Source organism: Brachyhypopomus gauderio, unplaced genomic scaffold (genome assembly GCF_052324685.1).
Source record: "Brachyhypopomus gauderio isolate BG-103 unplaced genomic scaffold, BGAUD_0.2 sc120, whole genome shotgun sequence".
NCBI lineage: Eukaryota > Metazoa > Chordata > Actinopteri > Gymnotiformes > Hypopomidae > Brachyhypopomus > Brachyhypopomus gauderio.
Window position 1 is genome coordinate 170,001 of NW_027506941.1, and position 25,854 is coordinate 195,854.

General features: G+C 43.7%; 1 protein-coding gene across 5 annotated transcripts in view; it reads right to left on the bottom strand.

Annotated features, from left to right (window-relative positions):
- The window catches only part of usp6nl (USP6 N-terminal like), a 50,997-nt gene extending 30,650 nt beyond the window's left edge, over nt 1–20,347 (bottom strand). The window contains exons 1-4 of one of the 5 annotated variants that reach the window (XM_076993737.1): nt 19,997–20,344; nt 19,848–19,902; nt 16,941–17,026; nt 7,103–7,312 (exon numbers count right to left, since the gene is read on the bottom strand). In XM_076993737.1, coding sequence (XP_076849852.1) covers nt 7,103–7,172 — 70 coding nt within the window. In that variant the 5' untranslated portion in view covers nt 7,173–7,312; nt 16,941–17,026; nt 19,848–19,902; nt 19,997–20,344. Of the gene's footprint in view, nt 1–4,149; nt 4,522–7,102; nt 7,313–7,446; nt 7,838–16,940; nt 17,027–19,847 lie in introns of those variants that run through there. The other 4 variants (XR_013125966.1, XM_076993741.1, XM_076993739.1 and 1 more) reach the window with 4 other exon arrangements.
- Between the last annotated feature and the right edge of the window lie 5,507 nt (nt 20,348–25,854).

The window sequence follows — 25,854 nt, forward strand, 5'->3', positions numbered from 1 at the left end:
ACTCTCTCTCTCCCTCTCCCAACTCTCTCTCTCCCTCTCCCAACTCTCTCTCTCCCTCTCCCAACTCTCTCTCTCTCTCTCCCAACTCTCTCTCTCCCTCTCCCAACTCTCTCTCTCCCTCTCCCAACTCTCTCTCTCCCTCTCCCAACTCTCTCTCTCCCTCTCCCAACTCTCTCTCTCTCCCAACTCTCTCTCTCCCTCTCCCAACTCTCTCTCTCTCTCTCTCTCTCTCTCTCTCCCAACTCTCTCTCTCCCTCTCCCAACTCTCTCTCTCTCTCTCTCTCTCTCTCTCCCAACTCTCTCTCTCCCTCTCCCAACTCTCTCTCTCTCTCTCTCTCTCTCCCAACACACTCTCTCTCTCTCTCCCAACTCTCTCCCAACTCTCTCTCTCTCTCTCTCCCAACACTCTCTCTCTCTCTCTCTCTCTCTCTCCCAACTCTCTCTCTCTCTCTCTACACACTCTCTCTCTCTCCCTCTCTCTCTCTCTCTCAACACTCTCTCTCTCTCTCTCTCTCTCTCTCTCTCTCCCAACACACTCTCTCTCTCTCTCTCACACACACACACACACACACACACACACACACACACACACACACACACACACACACACATATATATATATATATATATAGTGAGAGATATGTATGAACTCCTTATGCAGGCTGGTGTTTGTCTCACCTCTCTGTCTGGTCTCCGGGGTAACGGAGTTGTTCACGCCCACTGCCACACTGCCCTAATGAGTGAGCTGCATCAGTCAGTGAGAATTTCGATCACACTGTTCTGACAAACCTGACACGCTCACACCGAGTTGATAAACTCCTTCTATGTAGCCAGTGGGCCGAACTGTTTACTGGCTAATGACGAGCATCAGTCAAAAAATGAAGGAGTGAATGAGGTCAGACACACAGACAGTTCAGACAGACAGAAACACGAGTGTTGTGTGCTGGTAAGTCACACAGAATAGTCCTGCTAGTGAAACAGGGCCTTCAGGGAGAGGACAAGCCCACTCTACAGGGCTGCAGACAAGCAGAAAATCTGTTTTTCCACTATAAGGTCAGATGGTTGTCAGCGTTGACAGTAATTGTTTCAATAACATTTACCAAATGAAGGTTCAGCCCAGGCCACTTAATAAACGCTCTGCCTCGTTAGTCACTGAGGTCAGAGCTGCCGGACCTCTGAGAGTGAGACAGGGATTCATATAACCCAGATCTTGGTTATCAACCTTCACAACATCTGAATCTGTCCTGTACTGTTTTGGACACGTAAAAAGAAAAAAGTAAAAACAGTCCAAACAACTCCAAATGATCCAACATGCCTGTATGCAGCAAACAGAGTCGTCGTAAGCATATCATTATCATATCATTATCATATCATTATCATGACAAAAGCATGTGGCATAACAACCAAGAGGGTGTGGACTGGGCCCACTATACCAGTGGACCTTTATCACTACGCTTACAGTATGTAGCTTTAACTCCTGGATGTAATGTTTCTCACCACCCACCCTAATAGTAGCACATTCAATTCATACCCTGGTGATAATTTATTCCCTTTTCATTCATAACATGACTCACCCATGGTAAACAAATCGACAAGTGGTTTCTAAAAATGACATACTCATTATTTCAATCAATATATAGCTAAAAAGCCTAAAAATTATAATAATACCATTACAACATATCAAAGTATGTTTGTAATCCAAACATGGACTCTCAAAATATGACACACGTCTTCTGGGATCCACTCCGGTAGTCTAGCATAAACCTTTAGGTTGGATTTAGAAGAAGTCATCTGTTATGCATCAGCAGCGCTCGTGAAGTTGTGTAACTTCAAGGCACAAAGGCATAGCTCAACAGTGAGAAGAAAAATGGGAGTTGTTGGATGAATTAAAAAACCTAGAGGCTTCAAAAGACAAGAGATGATTTGTGTCCGCCAAAAAGACCAGAGGCAGATATCTGTACTTGAAATGTGCAGTAGGTTTTTAAGAGAACAGTCAAGGTGCATGAACGTCACTGGAGTGAGCACCACAGATTTAACCCAGAAGCAGTATTCTGATCGGCTCTGCAATAGCGGTGCACACTGAGGCCCCGGAGGAACGTATTTACTTTGCCAACGTGCAATGACAATGAAGTTGAATCTTATCTAATCTAATCTAATCTGTACACTTACATGGCTTGAGAGAGGGTGAGGCTGCCTGACTGAGAGATTACAGCAAGTGAACAAGCAAATTACATTACGCTGCAGTTTTGACTGTCCATCCATACACCCACCCATCCACCCACCCATCCATCCACCCACCCACCCATCCATCCACCCACCCACCCACCCACCCACCCATCCATCCACCCACCCACCCATTCCTTCCATCCATCCATCACCACCATTTGGTGATTAAAGGACAACACTCCATGCCACGAGGGTCATAGGTCAGTTCCAGGAACAGTGTCAGTGAATGACAGGGATTTTCCCGCTGGCCTTCAGAAACCCCAGATCTTAACCATGTACAGCATCTCTAGGTTGAGGTAGAATGGTCTATTTACAGCAAGTCAGTACCTAATTTGTTGCGAGAAGCAATCCTGTTCACAAGGGTCAAGATTGCAGAATGATTTCAACTCAACATGGAATTTAAGAGCTAGTGGCTCCTAGTCGTCCTATAGTCGCTGATGAGAACACATCACTACCACCAACACATGGAAAACAAAACCGTACGGAGTCCCAGGGGTCAGGCACGACGCGGAACAGCCTGACACTTCCTTAGTAACAGTTAAGCCCTACAGCGGTAGAGTGACTGCAGAGACCCTGGAGTCAAGAACCAGGCTGGAGAGATGGCAGAATGATCAGTCTTAGGGCTTCCGTGAAGACTGAGAGTCCTCTGTTCATACGGACACTTCACCTCGAGTGCCATCCATCTTATACTCGCTCCATTCAAATCACACACACACACACACACACGCGCGCGCATGCCGTCAGACACCGACTTAACCCACATGCGCACACGCACCGACATTGTGACGCTTGCAAACAAAAGAATCAAACGGGCTCGGAGGAGGCCAACAGACATTCTGGAGCTATTTTAATCGGCACTTTCAGATCGCTGGCCCCTTCTAATTTTACCCAGTAGCGTGTGCACTCTCTATTACATTCACACGTGAGCGCACACAATTTGATGGATTCGCTTTTGAAGCCAAATCTTGAATCTTGGATTAAGATCTAGAGCTAGTTTATTAATCTTTCAATTCCACGAACCATCATCGGTCTTAATTCAGAGACCTAGCTCCTTACACAGCAAGGTTCTGACCTAGAACTGCCTCGCTGGACCCAACTAATTGGCATCATAAGACCACCACCTTTGGGGGAGGTACTGAACTGTGCCGGATGGTAGAGCTACAGTAGGAGGAATGGTGGCCACAGCAGACACTGGCCATCTGAACCACAGCTCAGTGTGCAAAACCTAAACACATAGGAACTTTAGCATCATATATGGGCTTCATAGACACATGGGTTTCCAAGGTGACAATACATAACATTTCTTTGCCGTGAACTGGAAAACAGGGACTAGAACATTTTCAAGCGAATCACATTCATGCTACACTCACTGAAATTCCTCATCAGATTCTGTACCGACACTCTGGGAATATTATTGTCTTTCATTTTAAGACTTTCTGTTGTGATTCAAGGCTTCCAGGTGGAAGTTCGGTTTTTTCCGCGTAATTCCTACACTGTACGAGGATACGTTAACGGACTCCCAGGGAACTGTGAGGGGCTCTTTGTAAGCTCGTCAGTCTCCTCATGTTCCCTCGTTCAGTTCATACACAGCGAAGGAGAGGAGCAACAAAGGGACAGAAACAGGCAGACAGCTCAAGGACCACACAAAGACCTGTCTCACCCTTCCATCACAACGCAGTCTACAAATCTTGCACACGGACTCGTAAAACAGGTAAAAATCCAACAGCTACATATCGCACACATATTCAACCACACGTGTTAATAAAAGATATTCGGATATCAAATCCAAACTGTAAATCCCGACTGCATATGGCTGTATTATTCCAGATCTCAACACGGCTGATGTGATGATGTCACAGCATCGATCTTTGAAGTCTTTCGTATCGATCTTTTAAAAGGCCAGTCAATGACATTAGTCCTTACCTCCTTCGCCCTCTCGCTGTGCCTCCTCAGTAAGACTCTGCCTTTCAGTCCTCATGAGTGTTACATGCACGCCGACTACCGTTACCTCACCTTCATACTCTGCTCAACACTTTCTAAGACAGTATTTCAGTCATCCTCATTACGGTTTCATTCAAGTAGGGATTCTAGAGTCTAAGGTTTAGAGAAAAAGATCACGATTCACATAACTATCCAGCAACTGATAAACAAAAGAGAGAGATGAGAAAGAGGAGACAGAGAGAGAGAGAGAGAGAAAGAGAGAAGAAAAGACCAATAGAGGGAGACTCCAACAATACAGTTGTTTGTTGTCTTTAGAGACGTCAGTGTACAGACCCACACACTACATACCAGTCTGCCTAACTCACAAACACTCATACACACACACGCTACATACCAGTCTGCCTAACTCACAAACACTCATACACACACGCACACACACACACTACATGCCAGCTTGCCTAGCAAACAAGAAATGCTACTCTCTCTAACACACTCCTTACTAACACCACAATCACAATTACAACCAAGAGCTGCTATTCATTCTCTCTCTCTCTCTCTCTCTCTCTCTCTCTCTCTCTCTCTCTCTCACACACACACACACACACACACACACACACACACACACACACACACACACACACACACACACACACACACCTTAATTAAAGAATGTAAATAAAACATGTTGTGATAAGGTACACGGGCAAGTCTCCTGTGCTAATCTCACAGTTTCAAGACCGAACATTCTCATTGTGAATTTTCTGAATTCTTCCCCAATATGTAGGAAAGCCTAGTGAAATGAGAGTCAGAGAGACTACAAATACCTTAGTCCCACTGTGTAAGTAATACTTATCCTTTTGGGCTCATATCAAACCAGTTTTAAAGCATTTAAAGCTTCTGATTTTATAGGAAGAGTTATCTGAAAAAGACTTTCTTAGTCAGTGCATAGGCAATTTCTATGTCCAACAAAAAAAGATTTTTCACAAAAATCATTAGAACTAGGCAAAAAGAAATACATTTGAGGGCATTAAAAGTGCCTTTTGAGGCTGAATGGCATATTACAGCTACAACATACAAAATTCACAACAATAATAGTGTAATATCGTATTACTGATTTGCCTTCTTTGTTTCAATATGTTGCCTGATCCAATGATTGTGTACAGGACATTCCTGCACTAGAACAACCAAATCTACAATATACCCCGCCTCCTTCACGCTGTCGTACACACACACACACACACACACACACACACACACACACACACACACACACACACACACACTACTAAAACAAAGAGTCTAGAAAACTGATATTCACTCCTCAGAACTGCTGAAAGATGCAACATCAAAACTTTCTGTTGTGGGCTTTACCTATTACATGCTATGGGGGCAATATGGGGCAGTAAGAAAAATAAACAGAGAGAGAGACAGACAAAGAGAGAATATCCATTATGAGGCTGTGACCGAGCTAGCCAAAACGAGAGAGAGAGAGAGAGAGAGAGAGAGAGGGGAGGAGGTTGGCTTGGTGAATAATTAACCCACACTACAACTCGTATTACCACATTAACCAGAGAATGTCAAACTACCTCATATCGTCAGCAACGCACGAACCAGCACCAGAGTCCCTCAGTCCTGAACCAGAACCACACCAGAGTCCCTCAGTCCTGAACCAGAACCACACCAGAGTCCCTCAATCCTGAACCCAAACCACACCAGAGTCCCTCAGTCCTGAACCCGAACCAGCACCAGAGTCCCTCAGTCCTGAACCCAAACCACACCAGAGTCCCTCAGTCCTGAACCCGAACCAGCACCAGAGTCCATCATTCCTGAACCCAAACCCCACCAGAGTCCCTAAGTCCTGAACCCGAACCAGCACCAGAGTCCATCAGTCCTGAACCCAAACCACAGCTGGACACAAAAACGACTCGAGACCAGCAAACCATATTTTACCGTCTATCCTAAAACAAGAGCAGGACACCGACGGTCTGGACACTGTGCTGGTCGGTAGACCATCAACGTCTTTCACGGGCAACACTCACCACCGTGGTTATCGGCGCTAAATGTCACTTCAAATATCCACTGATAATATATGAGACATTTCGGACATAACACGACGATATCAGCTCAGCGGGGCTCACCGGCTTCATGTTTCTGCACCGGAGACGCACAATTACACACACATTACAATTACACACACATTACATTTACACACAGCCTCATCGCCCTTTATGCTCCTGGCAGGTGTAATTTGGTGTTCCGCTTGCCAGAAGTGCATGTGAAGAAGGAGAAGGAAGAATGAGAAAACGGCAAAGACAGCAATCAAGGACCACGCAAAGTGCGCACACACACACACCTCATTTTACACACAACATTATTTTAATAAAAGACCCTGCAGCAAATAATGGAGCCCGTGTGTGTATGTGACCCATGTGATCCAGGCGGTCTCCTTTAACCTCCATTGATCTGTGACAGGAGACTTCTCAAGAAACATCAGTCAATACTGCAGACTCATTTACAGAGATTAAAATCAGTTTTAAAATCGAAAGCAGAAAAACGGTCTCTAGAAGCACTATTTAGAAGTACGTCTGGTTCAGTACATTATAGCAGACTTTCTAACTGCACACAGTCAACTGGAATAAGTCTTCCTAAGCACGCACAGCAAATCTCTTATTAGTTTTCACACTCTTTTCTCACTCCCTTATGCAGACACTGACATATGAAGTCTGCACCCGATGGGTGTTAACAAGCGTGAAATCACTGAAATAATTGCAGCTCATCATGCTGAAACAAAGAGGAAAAATACTGCTAAGACAGGAAGATGGTTGTCTGTCTGTCTGTCTGTCTGTCTGTCTCTCAAACATACTCACTTTGGTGTTTTCCATAAACATTAAAGAGCACACACACACACACACACACACACACCCCGTCCACGCACCTGCGAACCTGAAGGCAGCTCTCCGGCGAGATGGAGACACCAGCTCTTTGACAACTTGTAGAACCTGCATGGTCAGCTGAGGGTGGAGTCAAGGGTGGAGAAACGGACACGGTCAAGGGTGAGGCACGTGGAGGGTGGGGCAGGGGTCGTCCACGGAGCCCCGAGTGGCCTCATCCCAACCAGACACGGAACTAGACATCACACACACAGCTACACACACACACACACACACACACACATGTTGGAGAAGTCCAAGCTTCAATGCTGATGGCTTTTCTTTAAAGCTTCCAACATTGTCAAAAACAGATACACACACACACACACACACACACTCATACACACACCCTGCCGCAAAAGTGTGACCATTAGTTCCAACAGTCCTGATTAACTTCTGCCATTCAGTTTTGCACCAGAACAAACATGTGCAACATGTCCCAGTCCTCCTAGTGCTTCCTGCTGAAGATCAATCAGTCCACACCCAAAGTTCAGCTGCAGTTTCCGTAATTCAGCTCATCTCGGCTTTGACTCCATATCGTGTCCTCGTTTCACCCCCAACGGCTTCAGCGGAGAGCAAATCTCAGTATCTGATTCAAAACCCCCACAAGCACCTCGCATGTGCTTTTCCCAGCACGGGCTGGCGAATCAGACACGGGCTGGCGAATCAGACAGCAGACGTGCGGTCTTCCTCTGCTCACACACACACACACTGCCGCCTTCTTCTCGGTGCTAGAGGCAGACTGCACAGAGGCAGACGTGTTCCTTCTCATTCGCTCTCCACACCCCCCTCTCTCTAGCTTTCTCCCATATCTTTCTTTCTTTCTGGCTATCTGGTTTCTTTAAGCCCACTCTCTCTCTCTCTCTCTCTCTCTCTCTCTCTCTCTCTCTCGTTGCCTCTCTTTCTCTCATTTGCCTTCTGCATTCCTGATGTGTTTAGTTCGAGGGGTCTTAAATGAACGAAGGTCTCTTACCCCTCAGAGACTGAAAAATATCGGGGTGTGTTTCGTACACATGGTCTCACAAATGTATTTTTCTTTCCTTATTCTACCATGCAAAGCTTTGGAAACCCGCAGGTCACCTACCAATGTACCCACACACACACACACGCGCATAAACACACACACACGTCCGCACACACACACAACGATCGATGTTCAACTTGAACTTCCTCTTCCAAACGCGACAGATGATGGCATTTGTGGCTGTGCTGTGCTACATTTAATGACGTTTCCCACTGAGATCACTCTGTGATCTGATGGAGTGCGTTTGAGATGGGGTGTAGGGGGTGGGGCCATGGGGGACACTCTCGCTTGTTACACTGGGAATCAGACCAAGCTGAGCATTCTGAAACCTCTATGCCAACCGGCTGCAATAGCTTGCTCCCTTTCTGAGAATTCAGATCATGACAACAGTAAGCAGCCACTGGGCACGAACCCACTCTCACCCCCCCTCACAAGTTTTAGACATGCCCCTCTCAACAGCCACACACACTAACACACATACGTGTGCACACAAACAAATAAGCCCACAACGACCCTGATAAACCATGTGAGAAAGACTTACACACAGCCATGAGACAGGATTCACGTACATGTACATGCACACTACGCTTGCGCCAATCCCAATTACAGCACACAATTCTTCTTTTTGCTTTTTTTGCAGCCAATTATCTTTCAAGGACAGTGTGCTCTCATGACTCAGAGACAATACTTTGTCAGGTGGGTTTGTGGGTCTGTGTGTGTGTGTGTACTGCACAGGAATCCACAGTCCATAATCAATCTTACTCCAAAAGTCATTAGTCTCCTCCTCTCTGGAATTCACCGCAAAATGACATTGCCGCAACACTAATCTTCCTGCAAAGCTTACAACCCTGAAATCCTACAAAAAAATCCCTCCCTATGCCCAGTGCCAAAAAACACTGAACACAACTGAGCGTGTGCAGTGGCGAGGCGCTTCTGCAGGTTTGCCCGGCGTGACCCCGCGCCACGACCCCACGCCACGACCCCGCACTGCCCACGCAGCTACCGAGCTGGAGGGCAGGGGGGAACAGGAGGTCACTTGTAGGGTCTCTCCGCATCAGAGACCTTGACTGGCAGCGCTACAAGAGCTACAGTGTTGCCCTTTTACCCGCACCGACACTAGGGCATCAAACACCCAACATGCACTCTTCAGTACTAATGAGTTTACCTGGATGTGTTGGGGTTAGAAAGCACTCGGTTGTGCGGGGCTCAGAAGAACCTTGAAACCTACAAGACTACAGACTTGGAAGACAAATTAACAGTGTAATAACACACACCTTGTTTTTTTTTCTGAAAATCAAACCAGAACCAAACAACCTGTGAGTGTATTGTTTTTATCATATTCTCATAACCCAGTCACAAATATATCCAATGTAAGGTTACAAGACACATAGTCTAGGTTCTGATAAATGAAAGAAGAAAAAGACGCAGATGTTGGAGAACAAAAGGGGGAGATAAAGATCGTAAGTGCAGGGATAAAGATTCCTAATTACAGCAATGATTTCGGTCTCCAAGATAAGCCACGGTTGCATTGACACAGGGTTAACGAGACAGGGCAATATTAGCGGGAGACTTTCTCAGGATGGTGCTAGACTGATTGGAAATTGATGACTTAAGTATAGCTCATCACAACCCACAATAACCTCTTCATTACAGGGGAGGCAAGAGAAATGAAGCACTGGGCCCTAAAGGCTAATAATCTGGGAGAATCTTTATCAAGCAATGACGTTTGAATTACTGAGAGGAAGCTCTTTCTCTGTGGGTGACAAACTACCTTGACATCTCCACTTCTTTGTGACTCTTGAACTCTGTTAAACACAAGTTTGTATGAAAAAATAGATGAGAGATTAAATGGCCAGAAGGGATGGTCTGGGTAACGTATTTTCTCTTGACTGATTGGTAAGTAATGTGTAGGCTTGATTAAGGGCAGGGTTAAGTTAAATGTTGCTTACGGTTGGTTAAGGTTAGGGACGATTATATAAAGGGTAACATAGAATATATTTAGGCAGGCTGCACACATTCACGAGCGCACTAGCGTTCACCACCCTGGGTAAGCACGGAGAGCTCACCAGCACGACTACGATGCACTTTCCGCTCTTCCTGACTGAGGCTTTGAGAGTGCATTTCAAAGTTTCGGAGACCAAACACTGTACGGAGTAAAAAGAACAGAGAATGAAATGGTACGATCAGTCCAGGAAAACACAAGACTGCACTCCTGTTTCAGCGTTGGGGGCTGGCAGCTAATTTTAGCCAAAGCTGCATGAATGCAGGTCTTTGATAGCGTTCGTTGTCCCCTCTCCGCAAGGGCCGTCTCACGCTCTTTCTCTCACTCTCTTCTTCCTCCCTCGCTCCGGGACGCTGGGCTTCCCTTTTCTTTCTGAATGTCACTCTCCAGTTTTTTTCTTTTGTTTTTCCACGGCTGTAGTCCGAGTCCAGGGGCTACACTACCGAGGACTCGTGCTTTTGTGCTCTTCCTGTGTGTGTATCCTAAACATTTATGTAAAACATAAATTAATTTGAACATGGGTATTTTCCAATCTCTCTTGAACGTTTACATTTTAACAGGCAGTTTGTTAGTGTGGTTTTAATCTGGATGGAATATTACGGTAATAAGGTCTCCTTCAGTTGGCCGCCTCGTATTAGACTGTATGGGCTATAGGAGTTTTGAAACTTTAACATTTACATATTACATAAAGTGAGAAAACTGAGGTGAATGCAGTTTTCCATGACAGGGAGCTTTTAACTATATGTGTGCACAATGCAGAGGAAACGTAGTCTTAGATGAGTCCTGGGAGTGATTTGAGGCTGTTTTCCAGTGCCGCAGGTCTAGATAGCCGCACTTTAGAGTATTAATACAAGGAGACTGATAACTGTGTTAGGGCATGACTGGCTTCATCATATTACATCTGGACATTGTGAGTAAAGCAAGATGGTGTCCTACATGGCCATTTGATGGGTATGCAGAATCAGCTAGCCTAGCTGCCTTCTGCACATATAAAAGCAGGTCTAAAATTAAAACCATACATCAAAAGGCTTGTTTAGAGGATTACTACATGAAGTTCTCTTCCATTACTTATTCACTCTCTGGCATAGTGCCTTTGGAAAAGGAGGGAGAGAGGGGGAGAGAGGCAGATAAGAGGGTAGAGATTAATGTATCTGTGGAAGTAGATAGTGAAATAGAGTAACAGAATTTCCTGGTGTCATTTCCTGTTTGCTACCTTTATTTCCTGTCTAAATGTTCCAACGTACCACTCCAGTTCCAGGGATCAATGTCAGATTCAGTATGTTCTTTGTTGCTGTTAGAACGTCTTGTACAATCTCAGACTTGGTGCAGGCCAAACGTTAAACAATGGTCTACAGACTTGACCGACAGAGCAGGTCTGCGTTGCCACAGCAACCCATCAGGCAGCACTCATTGGTCAGTGGGATATGATAAAGTAAACAATAACCAATGAAACCCCTTGGCTGAAGTGGAGATGCTCCTGGTCTCTATATGGCAAAAAAATATGCCACTTTCTTCATTGACCTGTTGGACGTTTACAAACTCATGGGAGCAAGGAGAATTTATGGAAGCATTAATCTTCTATCCAGCACCAGTGCACTTGTGTCTGAGAGTGATTTGTGTTTCTCTTTGTAAGGACTGAATGTGTGCACAGCTACAGCTGCTGTGTGATAGTACTGCCTCAACAGATTACGGTAGTAATACTGTAGTAATAGCCACAATAATATGTAGTTTAATGGACACCTCCATATTGTGTGTTTGGGTCTGTGTGGGGAACCAAGACTAGAATAAAGTGTCAATAAATAACTCATCTGTGCAGCTCAGAACTGTGATTAATCTCATCTGTGCAGCTCAGAACTGTGATTAATCTCATCTGTGCAGCTCAGAACTGTGATTAATCTCATCTGTAGAACATCTGGCAAGGCAGGTGAGATCAGCACTGAGGGAGGCTGAGTGGGATAGTGTACTGTATCCGTGTGTAGTTACAGTCCACTGTATCCGTGTGTAGTTACAGTCCACTGTATCCGTGTGTAGTTACAGTCCACTGTACCCGTGTGTAGATACAGTCCACTGTACCCGTGTGTAGACACAGTCCACTGTACCCGTGTGTAGACACAGTCCACTGTACCCGTGTGTAGACACAGTCCACTGTACCCGTGTGTAGACACAGTCCACTGTACCCAGGTGTAGACACAGTCCACTGTACCCGGGTGTAGACACAGTCCACTGTACCCGGGTGTAGACACAGTCCACTGTACCCGTGTGTAGACACAGTCCACTGTACCCGTGTGTAGACACAGTCCACTGTACCCGGGTGTAGACACAGTCCACTGTACCCGGGTGTAGACACAGTCCACTGTACCCGGGTGTAGACACAGTCCACTGTACCCGGGTGTAGACACAGTCCACTGAACCCGTGTGTAGATACAGTCCACTGTACCCGTGTGTAGATACAGTCCACTGTACCCGTGTGTAGATACAGTCTTTCAATAGAAAGCCATAGTGACTGGTGAGCAAGAAAGAAAGCAGAGTTGTGTGTGTGTGTGTGTGTGTGTGTGTGTGTGTGTGTGTGTTTGTGTGTGTGTGTATAAAAACATGCCAGTCGGTCCATTTCCTCTAGTCCCAGTGTTTACTGTGAAATGCAATTATATTGCTGAGTAGCTTCCTTCCTGCATCCATACATCCATCTCTCTCTCTCACACACACACACACACACACACACACACACACACACGTTCATGGAAAGCAGGAGAGCAGTGCAACGTGGAGGAAAAGAAAGAAAGAGAGAGAGAGAGAGAGAGAGAAAGAGGAAGAAGAACATGACCATATTTTACATCTAGAGAGTCACAGCTACTTTCTCAATGTGTGAATGTGGAGTTGCAGAATCATGACGTGAAGAACAGGTAAACTCCAAAATGAACTCTGAGAACCTCTGACAACAAGGAGGCAGAAAACAAGGACGCATTGTAGAGGACCGGTTTCAGAACTGGGTCAGAGGAGCAGGGCTGCTGGGTCCATCAGGGGGCAGCACCATGGCCCTGACCACCATTGCCAATTGAAACCAAAATAAAAAACAAGCAATATTTTCTGCTCTTAACTCATTTAATTTCACTGTCATAGCATCATGTAGACATACGGAGAGACTGGCGACATGAGACATTATGGACTTTACATGGAGCCGTGTGTGTGATTAATTTAGGAGTCATGCGTGTGGTCAATTTAGGGTAGTGTCCACACAAAGCCTATTCCTCACACATGCAGTAAGCCACAACAACGGAAGAAATGGAAGAAACTTTATATGGCTCATCTGTTCACTACTTCCACCTATATTGTTTGTGCCATAACACTGAAGTAGCAGAAAGAGAGAGAGAGACAGAGAGACAGAGAGAAAACAGAAGATAAAGCTACTTTTCTACAGCATTGTTTATACCCGAAGAAACTGCTGCACATAGTCTGTGCAAATATTCACAAAGCAAAACATTAACCTGTTTAAGTAAAATGACACAGTTCACAGAGAAAGCCCACCCAGAGAAACAGCACTACAGACCCATAGCCATTTTTTATTATTTATCCATGTTTATTTAACTTATTTTTATCCAAGTTTATTGCGTTTGAAATGATAATAAACATTATTTTAAGAATTCCTCTATCCATTTTTGTTAATGTTAATATTTATTTGATCTTTCCTTCTCCGGGAGAGATCACTGAAGCCAGAAGCCAAACCCCTCTCCACATTTCACAAGTGACTCTGCCATCACACAATGGAAGCAGAAACTACATTCATTCACCTAAATCAGAATATTCACCAGTAAATGTTCCTCTCCTGTCTCACTCACTCGCTCCCTCTCTCACTCCACATAAAATGGCCGAGAAACCTGTCCATCAGGAGGGCAGGATGAGTCAAGGCAGGGTAATTAGCACATGCTTGTTAGGCCTTTGCTCACCCAGGGCTCAGAGCAGGGGGTAATTACGATAATTAACTACATACACACACAGTGTAACACACAGTAACAAACAGTGCTGTCCAATACAAACAACTACTATGGAACTACCCACACAAACACCCAGGCAAGAAAGTTGTACATTAAAATACTTAAATATCATTTTAAAACATGGGTGTTTAAACTTAACTGCAAATGGCAAGAAGAATTCCTGCTTTTGGCTGAAATTAAAATCAACCTCTGTGGTTTAAACTGGATAAAAACGTCGTTAAGGACAACTGACTTTTATGTACAATATAAACATTCATAAATACTTATTCCAACAAGTGTCAGGCATCTTTTCTAAATGACTGAAATACGAGTAAAATGAATTTGAGTGACCATTTTTACATGAAAAAACAACATTTTACCATTCACTCATCAGTAATTAATCACAAAAATCTGAAAGTCACAATGTGATCATTGAGACCTATTTATTCCTCAATGAGAAATAAATAGTAGTCTATTTTAGATTTAGCTAGCTAAATGATTTGTACGTTTACCTTATCTAGCAAGCTAACTGTTCTAGCTTTACTTGGATAACGTTAGCAAGTAGTTCTCAGTTCTTCTGATCTAGTTACTTGGTAAAAGAAACTAAAATTACATTTGGACTACATTTGGACGTGAATGTGCTGTACAAGTGCTTGAACCCTGCAAACAAACACAGCGCTAAAGAGCGGAACGCAACCTCGACACGCCACAGCGGAGCCCCCACGATTCCGATTGCTACCCATATTTTCCAGACTATAAATCACTACTTATTCCCTCACGCTTTGAACAATTATATAAACTGGTAAACCGCCCAGCTCTAATTTGGACAGATTTTTATGCAAATGCTCACCAATACCAAGAATATCGATTCTGTTACTAGTTAGTTAGGACAACTAGCAAGCAAACTAACTCTACCTCCGCCACTTTTAGTACCATTTTGAGTTAACCTGACTTAATTATAATATTCTTAACTTTTTCCATTGTGACACACACACCTCCCTATATGTGTAAGTGGCAGCTATTTCAGATAGGGGAGGTTTTTTTTCAGTTGAACTGCTGTTTTGGGTCAGTAGGCCATTTCAGTTAATTTGATGTTGAAGATCAAAGATCTAGTTATTATGTAGAGAGACTTTCTAGGAACACACACAGTGGGGTCAATGGCATTTTTCCTACTTCCTCAACCTTCCTGTGTCACAGACACTGGCAGTGTGTATTTTGGTTGTTTTTTTTTATTCTTACATGTGTGAAAATGATTTATGTGTTTGAGAAGGCAGCAGTACAATCTCTTCAAAGGTGTCACCACAGCGCTACCCAAAATCCCAGCCAGCCAATACTGGTGCCGTAAAGTACACTGCTCACCGGTGTGTACACACAGATCAAGAAACAATGAACTCTTTTTGCACTTCACCTGTGGTTCATGTGAACGTCCCACTGCAACCACAGACACACATATTGGGCTTCTGGCTTCAACAGCATCAACAACTGCTGAGTGAATTATTCCGATTCAGTACAAGAAAGAATGATGATAATAACAATGCTACAGCTTTTAAACAGTTCTCAGAGGAAGGAACATTTGACCTAACGCAAATGCGCGCGCGCTCACACACACACACACACACACACACACATTTTGATGTTTGATCCTATTTTCTTTGTGTAAGTTGTAGCAGTGAAAGATTATCTAGCAGCAATGTCCCTCCACACACAATACAAACATCAGAGGATACGAGATGGACCTCTGGGCAGTGCTACACAGATTCATCTGTGACATGGTGTTTTCAGCTACTTACAAACACTTATTCCTGCACTGCAAGAGGCCACGGAGAAAGCTCCATAAGCAAATTCACAAAATGGTGCCCTGGAATCTCATTATAAATATATTACACACACAGTGGACACAGCACCTCAGTAGAAGTCCAAATGGATGATTGAAAGTTAGCTGACTGATTGGGGGGGGCATGGGAGGCGGAGTTTACTGTGGAATTATGGGTAGATTCTAGGTAGGTAGTGTGCTTCTTTGTCTCTTGTTCTGTATCTCTGCTGTGACTGGGAAATATGCATTTGGCTGGATCATAACTCAGGAGGCAACAGTACATCACAACATTTGTGCTCGTTGAAAAGTCATTCCAGAATATTGGCATGAGAACGGGCCCTGCCAGTGAAAGTGGTCCAGTCGATGAAATCTAAGCCAAAACAGCCCTTTTCATTCCTTTATAGATGACTCTCTGAGGTCCAGCTGCTTCATATCAATAAGCATTCTCAGTCTAGTCATGTGAAATGCCGTTTGTGGCTGTGTGGAGTTTGGAAGTGTGAGCCAGGTTCTCCCAGGGATTTGCTGTAGCATGGCTAGACCCGTCAGTCTGTATCTGCTGGACAGACTTGCAATGCATGAATCTCTCTTTGAGAACTACAGTACTCTGATGTCTCAGGTGTCTTTTATCTGTGAATGTTAGAAGAACATTGAAGTTCTACGTCTTTCCCTAAGCTGTGATCCCTGGTCCATCTTCCCTGATAACACAAGCTCTCGCTATACGTCTTGTTCTGGCCTATTCCACCTTTAATTTCACTTCCACATGGATGTGTGGCAGTCAAAAGTGGTTCTCTGTACATCTGTTATACTGTAGATGATGATGAAATGATGATGATTCACTACTGAGCGCACACACACACACAGACCCACAAACCAAAACGTACATACACACAGCTGGATTCGAGCTGTCGGTCAAAACACTGACTACGTTTTTTGCCATATGACCAAACCAGCAAGAGGCCTATCCCACTCGGTGTGTGTGTGTGTGTGTGTGTGTGTGTGTGTGTGTGTGTGTGTGCGCAAGCGTAAAAGGACTCACTCATACTGTGTTGCCGGCTTTTTGCACACAGGTGAAGTCCAGGTGAGGCTGTTCTCCGCAGGCGTTCTCTTCAAAGCACTCATGACCTGCAAAGAGCACAGCAGCAGTGAGACGAAAGTGATTAAAACAACCAAATGCCACGGAAGCTGTACCAAGGTGGAAAAAACCGCAGCGTGATTTTGAGTCAATGCTTTGAAAAACGAAAGCACGGGTAGCACCACAAGACTGGTTAGATGGGGAAAAACACATTTGGGCAACCTGTTTAACGCTGCAACAATGACATAACACCGACGTCAATGACGCAGGCCGAAGGGAAACAACACAATGTTGAATCAGCAGATAAACAGAATTCCGTGAGCATCTGAGGTGTGAAACTGAAATAATGACTCAGAGCAATTAAAAAAAAGGTCAACATGGTCAGCCCATGAAAAATTCCTCGGGCTCAGACAGCCCTTCCGCACAATGAAAACTTTATGGTGAAAGTACTTTTTCTGCGTTGAGGTCTTCTATCTACGCCGGGTCAGTATGTCCAGGTTGTGATTGTGAGTGAACCACATGGACTCCTTTGGCCCACCACACTGCCCCTTTGCTCTAGACACCCCCCCCCCCACCCCGCTTCTTTTTGAAGTCTAATATATTACCCCCCCCCCCCCCCCCCCCCCCCCACACACACACACACACACACACACACACACACACACAGAGCTGTCATTACAGTACTGCGAGCATTACTTTCTCCCTTTGTGCGTGTGCGGGTGTGTGTGACAAATTGGGGTAATGGGACCAGGGCGGAAAAGCGGGCCGGGGGTAGTAAAGGGTAATAACAGTAATAACTGTACAAGTAGCAGCTCCACTCATACTGATGAGGGTTAACAGGATATGGTGAAGGTCCATGGGACTGGCCATGTTCTCTCTCTCTCTCTCTCTCTCTCTCTCTCACACACACACACACACACCATGTAGAGATGAATCTGCACATATCAATTAAATGTCTATTTTGGTCTAATTTGAAACAAAACTGGATGGCAGGGGATGAAATAAAACATTTCAGAGAGAGAGAGAGAGAGAGAGAGAGAGAGAGAGAGAGAGAGAGAGAGAGAGAGAGAGAGAGAGAGAGATAAGGAAAAAAGAAAATGAGAGGGGGAGGTAGAAAAGAGATTTTAAATTAAGATTACCATCTCCATATGTTCAGCCCTGTGCTGACAAGAACACTTTTGGATACCACACTACAAACAGGAAGATGGCTGAACTTGATACTAACCTGGTCTTTGCCACACATTCCAATCTTCAATGTGTGTGTGTGTGTGTGTGTGTCCAATTCACTATCTTAGTTTAAGGCCAAAACTGATATTTCCTGCCTTTGCTTCAGTAGAGGCTGTGGGCATTCCTCTGAAGGCCACGAGGACATCAGGAGGCTACAGCTGTGTGTCTCTGTGAGTTTCATTTCAGCCTAACAAAAAAAGAAGTTTCGGGCTTAAGCCAGAGGTGCCTCTGTGGCACAGGTCCACAGGCACTGGCGAACGCTAGTCTCAGACGCACCTGATTAAACACATTATGGCCCCATTTTCCGAAAAGATCTGCAGTGCGGAGTTCATCTTAAATGGGAGTGTTCTGAGTGAAGTGTGCTCTGTTTAAGGACGATCTTTGTTACAATGCCTTTGGAGAAACTTGGTGGAGTTAATTACTAGGTTCAGGTGGTGGGGATGTAAGCATGGTGATCACCAACCTGTTGGAGTCTGGCCATCCAGGACCAGAACCGAGCACTCTCTGGTGGACGGTGGGAGGGGAGTGTATATGAGTGTGTGCTGGGGAAACAAGTATGTCTTAGATCATGCGAGTGCAGCAACGTACCAGCTGCTATCCTTGCTGTCGCTATGGCTCAAAGCAGCCCACCCTACCTCACCAAATGATCCCCCAATGTAATGCCCGCTTTCCTACATTACACGTCTCCCAATAAACATTCACTGTACCAGTGAGCGGTGTAAGAGGGATCGTCTGCAGGTTTTGCGTAGAAAATGCCTACTGTGGTATGCTTACAGCAAAACAACAGAACTGCTTATTTTATCGCTTGCGTCACTCGTGCAAGCCTGTATTTTTATGTGCAATGGCTGTTTTGCTAAAGTAATCCGGCACACCTTTAAAATGACACCTCCCATGTGATTTCATCGATAAATTGGCGTACAGTAAACACTTAGATGCGGTTTCAGACATTTGAGAGTCTAGCCCGCTTGGAAACACTTTGGAGAAGCTGATGCACTCTCGCCTAGAATATCTCATTTCTGATCGTTTACATATTTAGTGATTCGCCTAAATTTCGGCTTATCGAGACCAAAGCATTTGATTTAGGAGAGATGTTTCTCCTGTAATGACGAACAAAGACCAAAGACCCGGTGGTTCTGAACGGGGAGCTCTGGTGTGCACGTGCGCGGGTACACCAGCGTTGCAGCTTCTCGCGCGTGCGCGCGCGCGAGGTGGCGTCCGCGCGTAAAAGCGACGGATCGCCACAACAGCAACAAACAGATCAATAAATGAGATTCGGGCTTTAAACAAATGTTTCTGGTCCATTATATCACACGAAATTTTAAACTGCAGCTGGAAACACGAGCTCATTCGACACCGTTTCAGTAAACTAGCGAACACACACACACGGGCGAGAGGTACGCCCGATACGTGAGTGACAGTCCGGCGCAGCCAATCAGCGCCCTGGATCGGATATCTCCATCCAATAGCAGCGCGTTATCGGCGTTGATGACCAGTCTGTCAACAGTCTGTTTGGCTGCACTAGGCCTCGATTAACAACTAACAACAAAGTTTTAGGCGAAATGTGTTTACTTCCTGCGTAAACAAACAAACAAACAAGTGTGTGTGGGTGTATTTAAGCCGTGTGAGGGGAGATCAAACACGTACCTCCCGCCGGACGCCCGTCCCGTTTGGAGGAGCCTAGCTGGGCTGCTAGCAGAGCCTGCGGTGGAGATGAAGGTCTGATTACACACATCAGACCAACACGTCCGCTGGAGGTCTGAGTATCCGCATCAGACACGGACGTGCGGCTTTACCTGCTCCTGTCCCTCGTCCTCGCGTCTCTCTGAGTCATGTCCCAGTCGGAACACGCACACTGTCCTGCACCAGGAAGTCGCTCACACTGAAGAACCTCACGATGAAACCTGCAGGGCGAGGTGGAGCTGATCCAGGACCAGTGGAGCTGCATACAGGATCGGTGGGGTGGAGCTGATCCAGGATCAGTGGAGCTGCATACAGGATCGGTGGGGTGGAGCTGATCCAGGATCAGTGGAGCTGCATACAGGATTGGTTGGGTGGAGCTGATCCAGGATCGGTGGGGCTGAGCTGATCCAGGATCGGTGGGGCTGAGCTGATCCAGGATCGGTGGGGCTGCATACAGGATCGGTGGGGCTGAGCTGATCCAGGATCGGTGGGGCTGCATACAGGATCGGTGGAGCTGAGCTGATACAGGATCGGTGGGGCTGGTCCAGGATCGGTGGAGCTGATCCAGATGGAGATGCCCACGTCCGTGTAAACATGGCAACAGGAACTAAAGTTCAACATGTGCCGTTTCATCAACCACTCGGACAGATTCTTCATATTCTGTGTTTTTGCCCCGTGATACCCCGTTTGATGCTTCGTGCTCTGAAGCTCAGATTTCGGTATCGCGGGACGTCGTTATTATGTAGGAAGATTACAAATAAAGACACATTTACAGAAACAAACAAAAAGACTTTTTCCAAGCTAATGTATATTTTTTCTTATCATTCATAGGCTGCAAACTATAAATATGCAATGGCGGTAAAACCAGATCTTGAAGTGTTTCCTATTAAAGTCTTTATCATACTGGTGTCCTGTTTGCTCATAATGACAGGGGAGACATAAGTATCAGGGACTAACTGACACTCCACCCCCACTGATTTTAATATATTACATGACCAATGACAGGGACGTAGGCATATTTCTGCTTTATCTTGTTTTATTCTTCATTAGAGTCTAATGATGGGATACAGCTGTCATCCAAAATGCATATCTGTTGGTTCATGGAAATAAATATGTAATAATACAGAGGAGCGAAATTGAGCACTGCCCTCTTAACAACTCTTACAACTACAACTCTTATTAATTAAATGTGCTGATGCACCACCTTGTGGCCAAAATTCATAAACGCATTTTATATGTATGTGTATATATATGTATATGTATATAATTCTGTTTTCGCTAAAGAATCGTTATATATATAGGAAGAAAGACACCATGTTAGAAAAAAAAACCCTTTAAAACATTTTTTATTACATTGTGGGCACATCATTACATGCGTGTTAGCCCTGCACAAAGTGTAATGTAATTAGGGGTGGGCATAGATTATTTTTAAAATCTAGATTAATCTCACTGAAATATTGAAATTAATCTAGATTAAAATGGCTCATTCGGAATATGTGTGCTACTCAAGTAATGACTAAAAGTCAGTTTTTGAGATAGGGGTTCTTAATACAGAGGGTGCATTAGACCAGGGGCTCATCTCCAGTTTCCAAAATGCATCAATGACTGCTTGAGAAAGCTGTTCTACTTTGATACTTGAAGAAAAAAAACATGCTCAATAAAATGTAGGCTACTCCGTGTTCAATGGTTTATTCAGTTAAACATGGAAATAGTACTGTATGCCTACATACTTTAAGAGGGCATATTCAGTCAAACATGAATTTGTAAGCCTACATACTGTACATTAAAAGGGGTTGATAACATGTTTATTCAGCTAAACATGAGATTTGAAATGTAAGCCAACATTTAGTACATTTAACCTGTTTTCGGCGGTGGCGACTCTTCCCCTGGGCTGCATCAGTGCTTGACCCAGCGTCAGCAGCATTAGCAAACGGGTGCTTCGCGTTTAAATGGTACTTCAGACTGGTAGAACTCCTACAATAAACTAATTCCACGTTGCATAAGGTGCAAACAACTTTAGTCTTGTCAATGTCTCCATTAGGAAGCTTCCTAAAAAAGAATTTTCCATGAAGCAAACCTGGCGGCTTCGTGGCTGTATCCATGTAAGCACACGTGCGATTTGTAATTCACAGGTTTGAAAACTCGTTCTCGCCCCTACTGTGCAATTTGGTTAGGAATACAGCCGAGCTAAACTATCAAGTTGAAAGTCATCATAGTTTGCTTACCTATTTTGACCCAGCTCCCAACCCAACTTTAAGAATAGATTAATGGCGATATTTTTATATATCGCGCGATAAGAGTATCACATTATCGAAGCACGTTAACGCCGATATCGGCCCACCACTAAATGTAATATAAACTGGACTGGAGATAACGAATCTTCCTCACAAGTGTGTGGGAGGGAGGGATGACCCATCATTAGATTTAAACTACAATCTGAAAGGATTATTAAATGTACACTATTGGCATCTTTTGCCATCTCTACTGCTCGCACGAAACTATCAAAGCTTATTTTATTCGTGTCTAATGTCCACGCTGGTCCGGATTGGGCCACTAGGGGGCAGCGGTGACTAAAGCAGGGATTCAATTACCGGAACACCGTTAACGTTCATAGAGTCCAAACAAAGCAGCAAACCTGACCCAGGACACACACTCCACTGGCTTTAATGGGTTATCTGCTCGCCGATATCTGGTTGATTTTTACACGGTTTCTCTTTCTTGAGCACAAATGTTGAGGGTTTTTCAAACATCAGGCCACGTGGATGTTAAACTGTCCCATTTTGCATGAGAATCTGCTTTCTGTGCCATTTAGGCTACTGCTGTCGTTTGTGCCGACACACACGAGACGTGAATTGTCGAAGCAGAACAAGCGCAGATGAAGTTCACATACTGTAGAGCAGACATGGCAAACTGCGGCAGTGTCTCTACTGGGTTATGTGTTATGAACTGTTTCATGTGTTATGGCAGTGTCTCTACTGGGTTATGTGTTATGAACTGTTTCATGTGTTATGGCAGTGTCTCTACTGGGTTATGTGTTATGAACTGTTTCATGTGTTATGGCAGTGTCTCTACTGGGTTATGAACACAAATGTTTAGGTTTAAAACAATTAGAAATTATTGCGCTTGAGTATTTCGTTAGGTCTAACGGACTAGTTGTTCCTTAATAACCACTGTTTTATCTTGTTCGTACGTTTTATGGGTTTTAGAAAATAATGTAAAAGTTGTTGCCATATTTTCAGGAAGTATCCTACGCAAGCCTGAGAAATCTCATTAAAGTGAATGAAGTAATTAACACCAAATCTTACAACTTTGTCCTGTTAATTATAGATGTGCTATGACCAAATGTAAAGTTTAAATTCTTAGTGTGAAAGGTTCACATATCATCTAATAGAAATCATAGCACTAATAGAATTATTAACTGATATGGTGTATTAATAATGACTAGTGAATTTTTACTTTATGAAGTAGGCCTATACTAAATGGCGTTATAATATTTGGCTGAATATCAAGTCACAGGACAGGTGCTGTTTTTTCAATGTTAAGTTGTGAACTTACCGGTACTGTTCCAGCTGCCCTCTGAAGGCTGATGTACTCCGGTCATAACACAGACTATCTGCCAACGTCTGTGTGGCTCACTGGGCATTTTACAGCAGTGTCTCTGAAATCATGTTCTGAACCAGATCCGGTCTAGCTCTGACAGATCCGGTCTAGCTCAGACCCTTGGGGTTCCTTGGGGCCCAGAAGGAGATGTGCACAATGGCGTTTGAAAAATACAAATGAGCTTTGAGCTCTTTTCGTCAGATACACATTTTGAAAGCTCCGCACAGAACAAAAAATGACTGAATTTCTTTTAAGCACAGAGACATGTGTTTTGGGGATCTTTATTTGGAATAGATAGTATACGTCCTTTTGATACCCCTCAGAGAATCCCACAGCAGAGTGCTTCCTGATCGGTGGTATCTGCAGAGTGTTGCCAAACCTGCTATGTCAATTACAGGTGTTGAGTAAGATGGAAAATCACAGATGAAATCATGTAGTCTTACCCTTCAAAGTTTCAGCAGTGAAAGACGAAGAAGGTCTCAGCTTCAGTTTTTTTTATTACGTTTTTTGGATGTTTGATTCTATCAATAACGGTAGCCTGCCAGACCTTTTGTACAGTAGATCTATAATGCTTACAATTAATCTCGGTAAATGGTGTATGTCTTTATCTGCCAAAGATGGTCATGTTTTTTTTTTTAGGAATTTGAAAGCTTTAAAAGCTTAACTTTTCCGTGTTAATTAGCTATCTCACATTGGTATGCTTTGAGAAATGCATAATTTTATACATTTTTCATTTATCATTATAAAACATATTCTAAAAGTGAACCCTTTAGTATCTTATGAAAAATGATTGAGTGAATTTAATCTTCTGTTCTGTTAAAATGTGAGTGAAATTTGAAGTCTAGAATCTTGTAAAATACCCAAATGAATTCAAAATGTGCTAAATTAATATGCTTAATAAATTACTTGAGTTCATTTCGATCTCTGGTGTGTTAATGACATGCTTTAGTGAAATTGAACTTGGGAAGTCTATAACATTTCTGAATGATTATTTATTTGGTGTGTTGTAAAATATCTGTACAAATGTCTGTTAATTACACAAAATTTTACACTGAACTTTATAAAAATGAATATCTGGCAACCTCCAAAAATATCCATATAAAATTGAACACCTTTGTAAACTGAATCAATGTTGAATTAATCTAAATTCTGGAATTCTTTGTAAATCTGTGGTAGACTGTCAAATAATTTGAATGTCAAATATGTAAATTTTAAAGCTCTGGTTTCTTTGGTGGCTGTCAATTTATACTTTCTTTGCAAAATGCTTGACAGTCTCCAGAGTTCCTTTATACTGATAATTTGAACTTGGACTCCAATATCCTTAGTAAGGACTTTTAAATCTTTGTTTATCCTTTGTGAAAATATCCATGTGAATTTGGTCTATGGTGTCCATTGAACATTTCTCAGTTGAATCTGAACTCTTTGACATCTCCTATAAAATGCACATAATTACTGGTTTATTTTGGACAACAGTCACATCAGTCTGAACTCTCCGATATCCTTTGTAAATTGCTCAAGTGAATCTGAAAACTCTGGCACTCAAATATATCCTTTATTCTTTGTAAAAGGCTGAATTTGGACTCTCTGGTATCTCTGTAGGGATGCAGCAAAGACAAGGACAGGACAGACTGGAGAGGGACAAGGACAGAGACACAAGGGACGCTCCGCCCAGAGTAGCCGACAGTACAGAACAGCGTGGAGGTCATTCAGCTTCATTTACTGCCACTTTACACTTCAAGTTTCTCAGTTAACACAAGGGTAGGAAGCAGTAATTTAGCACGTTTCGTTTTAATCATTTAAAAATTTATTTATTTGCCTTTTAAAAGAAAGAAAATCTAAACAAAATCTAAAATTTTACCTTGGCCTTAATGCGTATGCATCAGATAGTGAATCTTTATGATTCTTTCTCAAGACTGGCCAAACTGCATATTTAAGGTTTTATCATCTCTGCTTTCCCCATGGCAAATTTAAGTTGAAAAAGGTTAACTTTTACATTCTATTGTCTTGTTTTGAAATGTTTAATTGGTCAGTTGGTGGCGAATGTGTTTTGAGTTTAGGAACCGATATCAGAATTCAAAATGGCTGTCCAGCTACTGTTACAGCAAATTGGGCTGCACAGAAATATACATATAAAACATCATTATGTATATTTACCATGTTTGGTGATGAGACTGCAGGGACAACTGGATGAAATCAACTGCACTAATGCATAAAACAAAACAAAAAATGTCAAACGAAAAAAGAAAATACAGAGAGAGAGAGAGAGAGAGAGAGAGAGAGAGAAAGAGGCGAGAGACTAGAGGGTTGCGTGAACATTGTTACAACATTGGACAGGTACCAGAACAGTACAGCACAGAGAGAGAGACAGGTA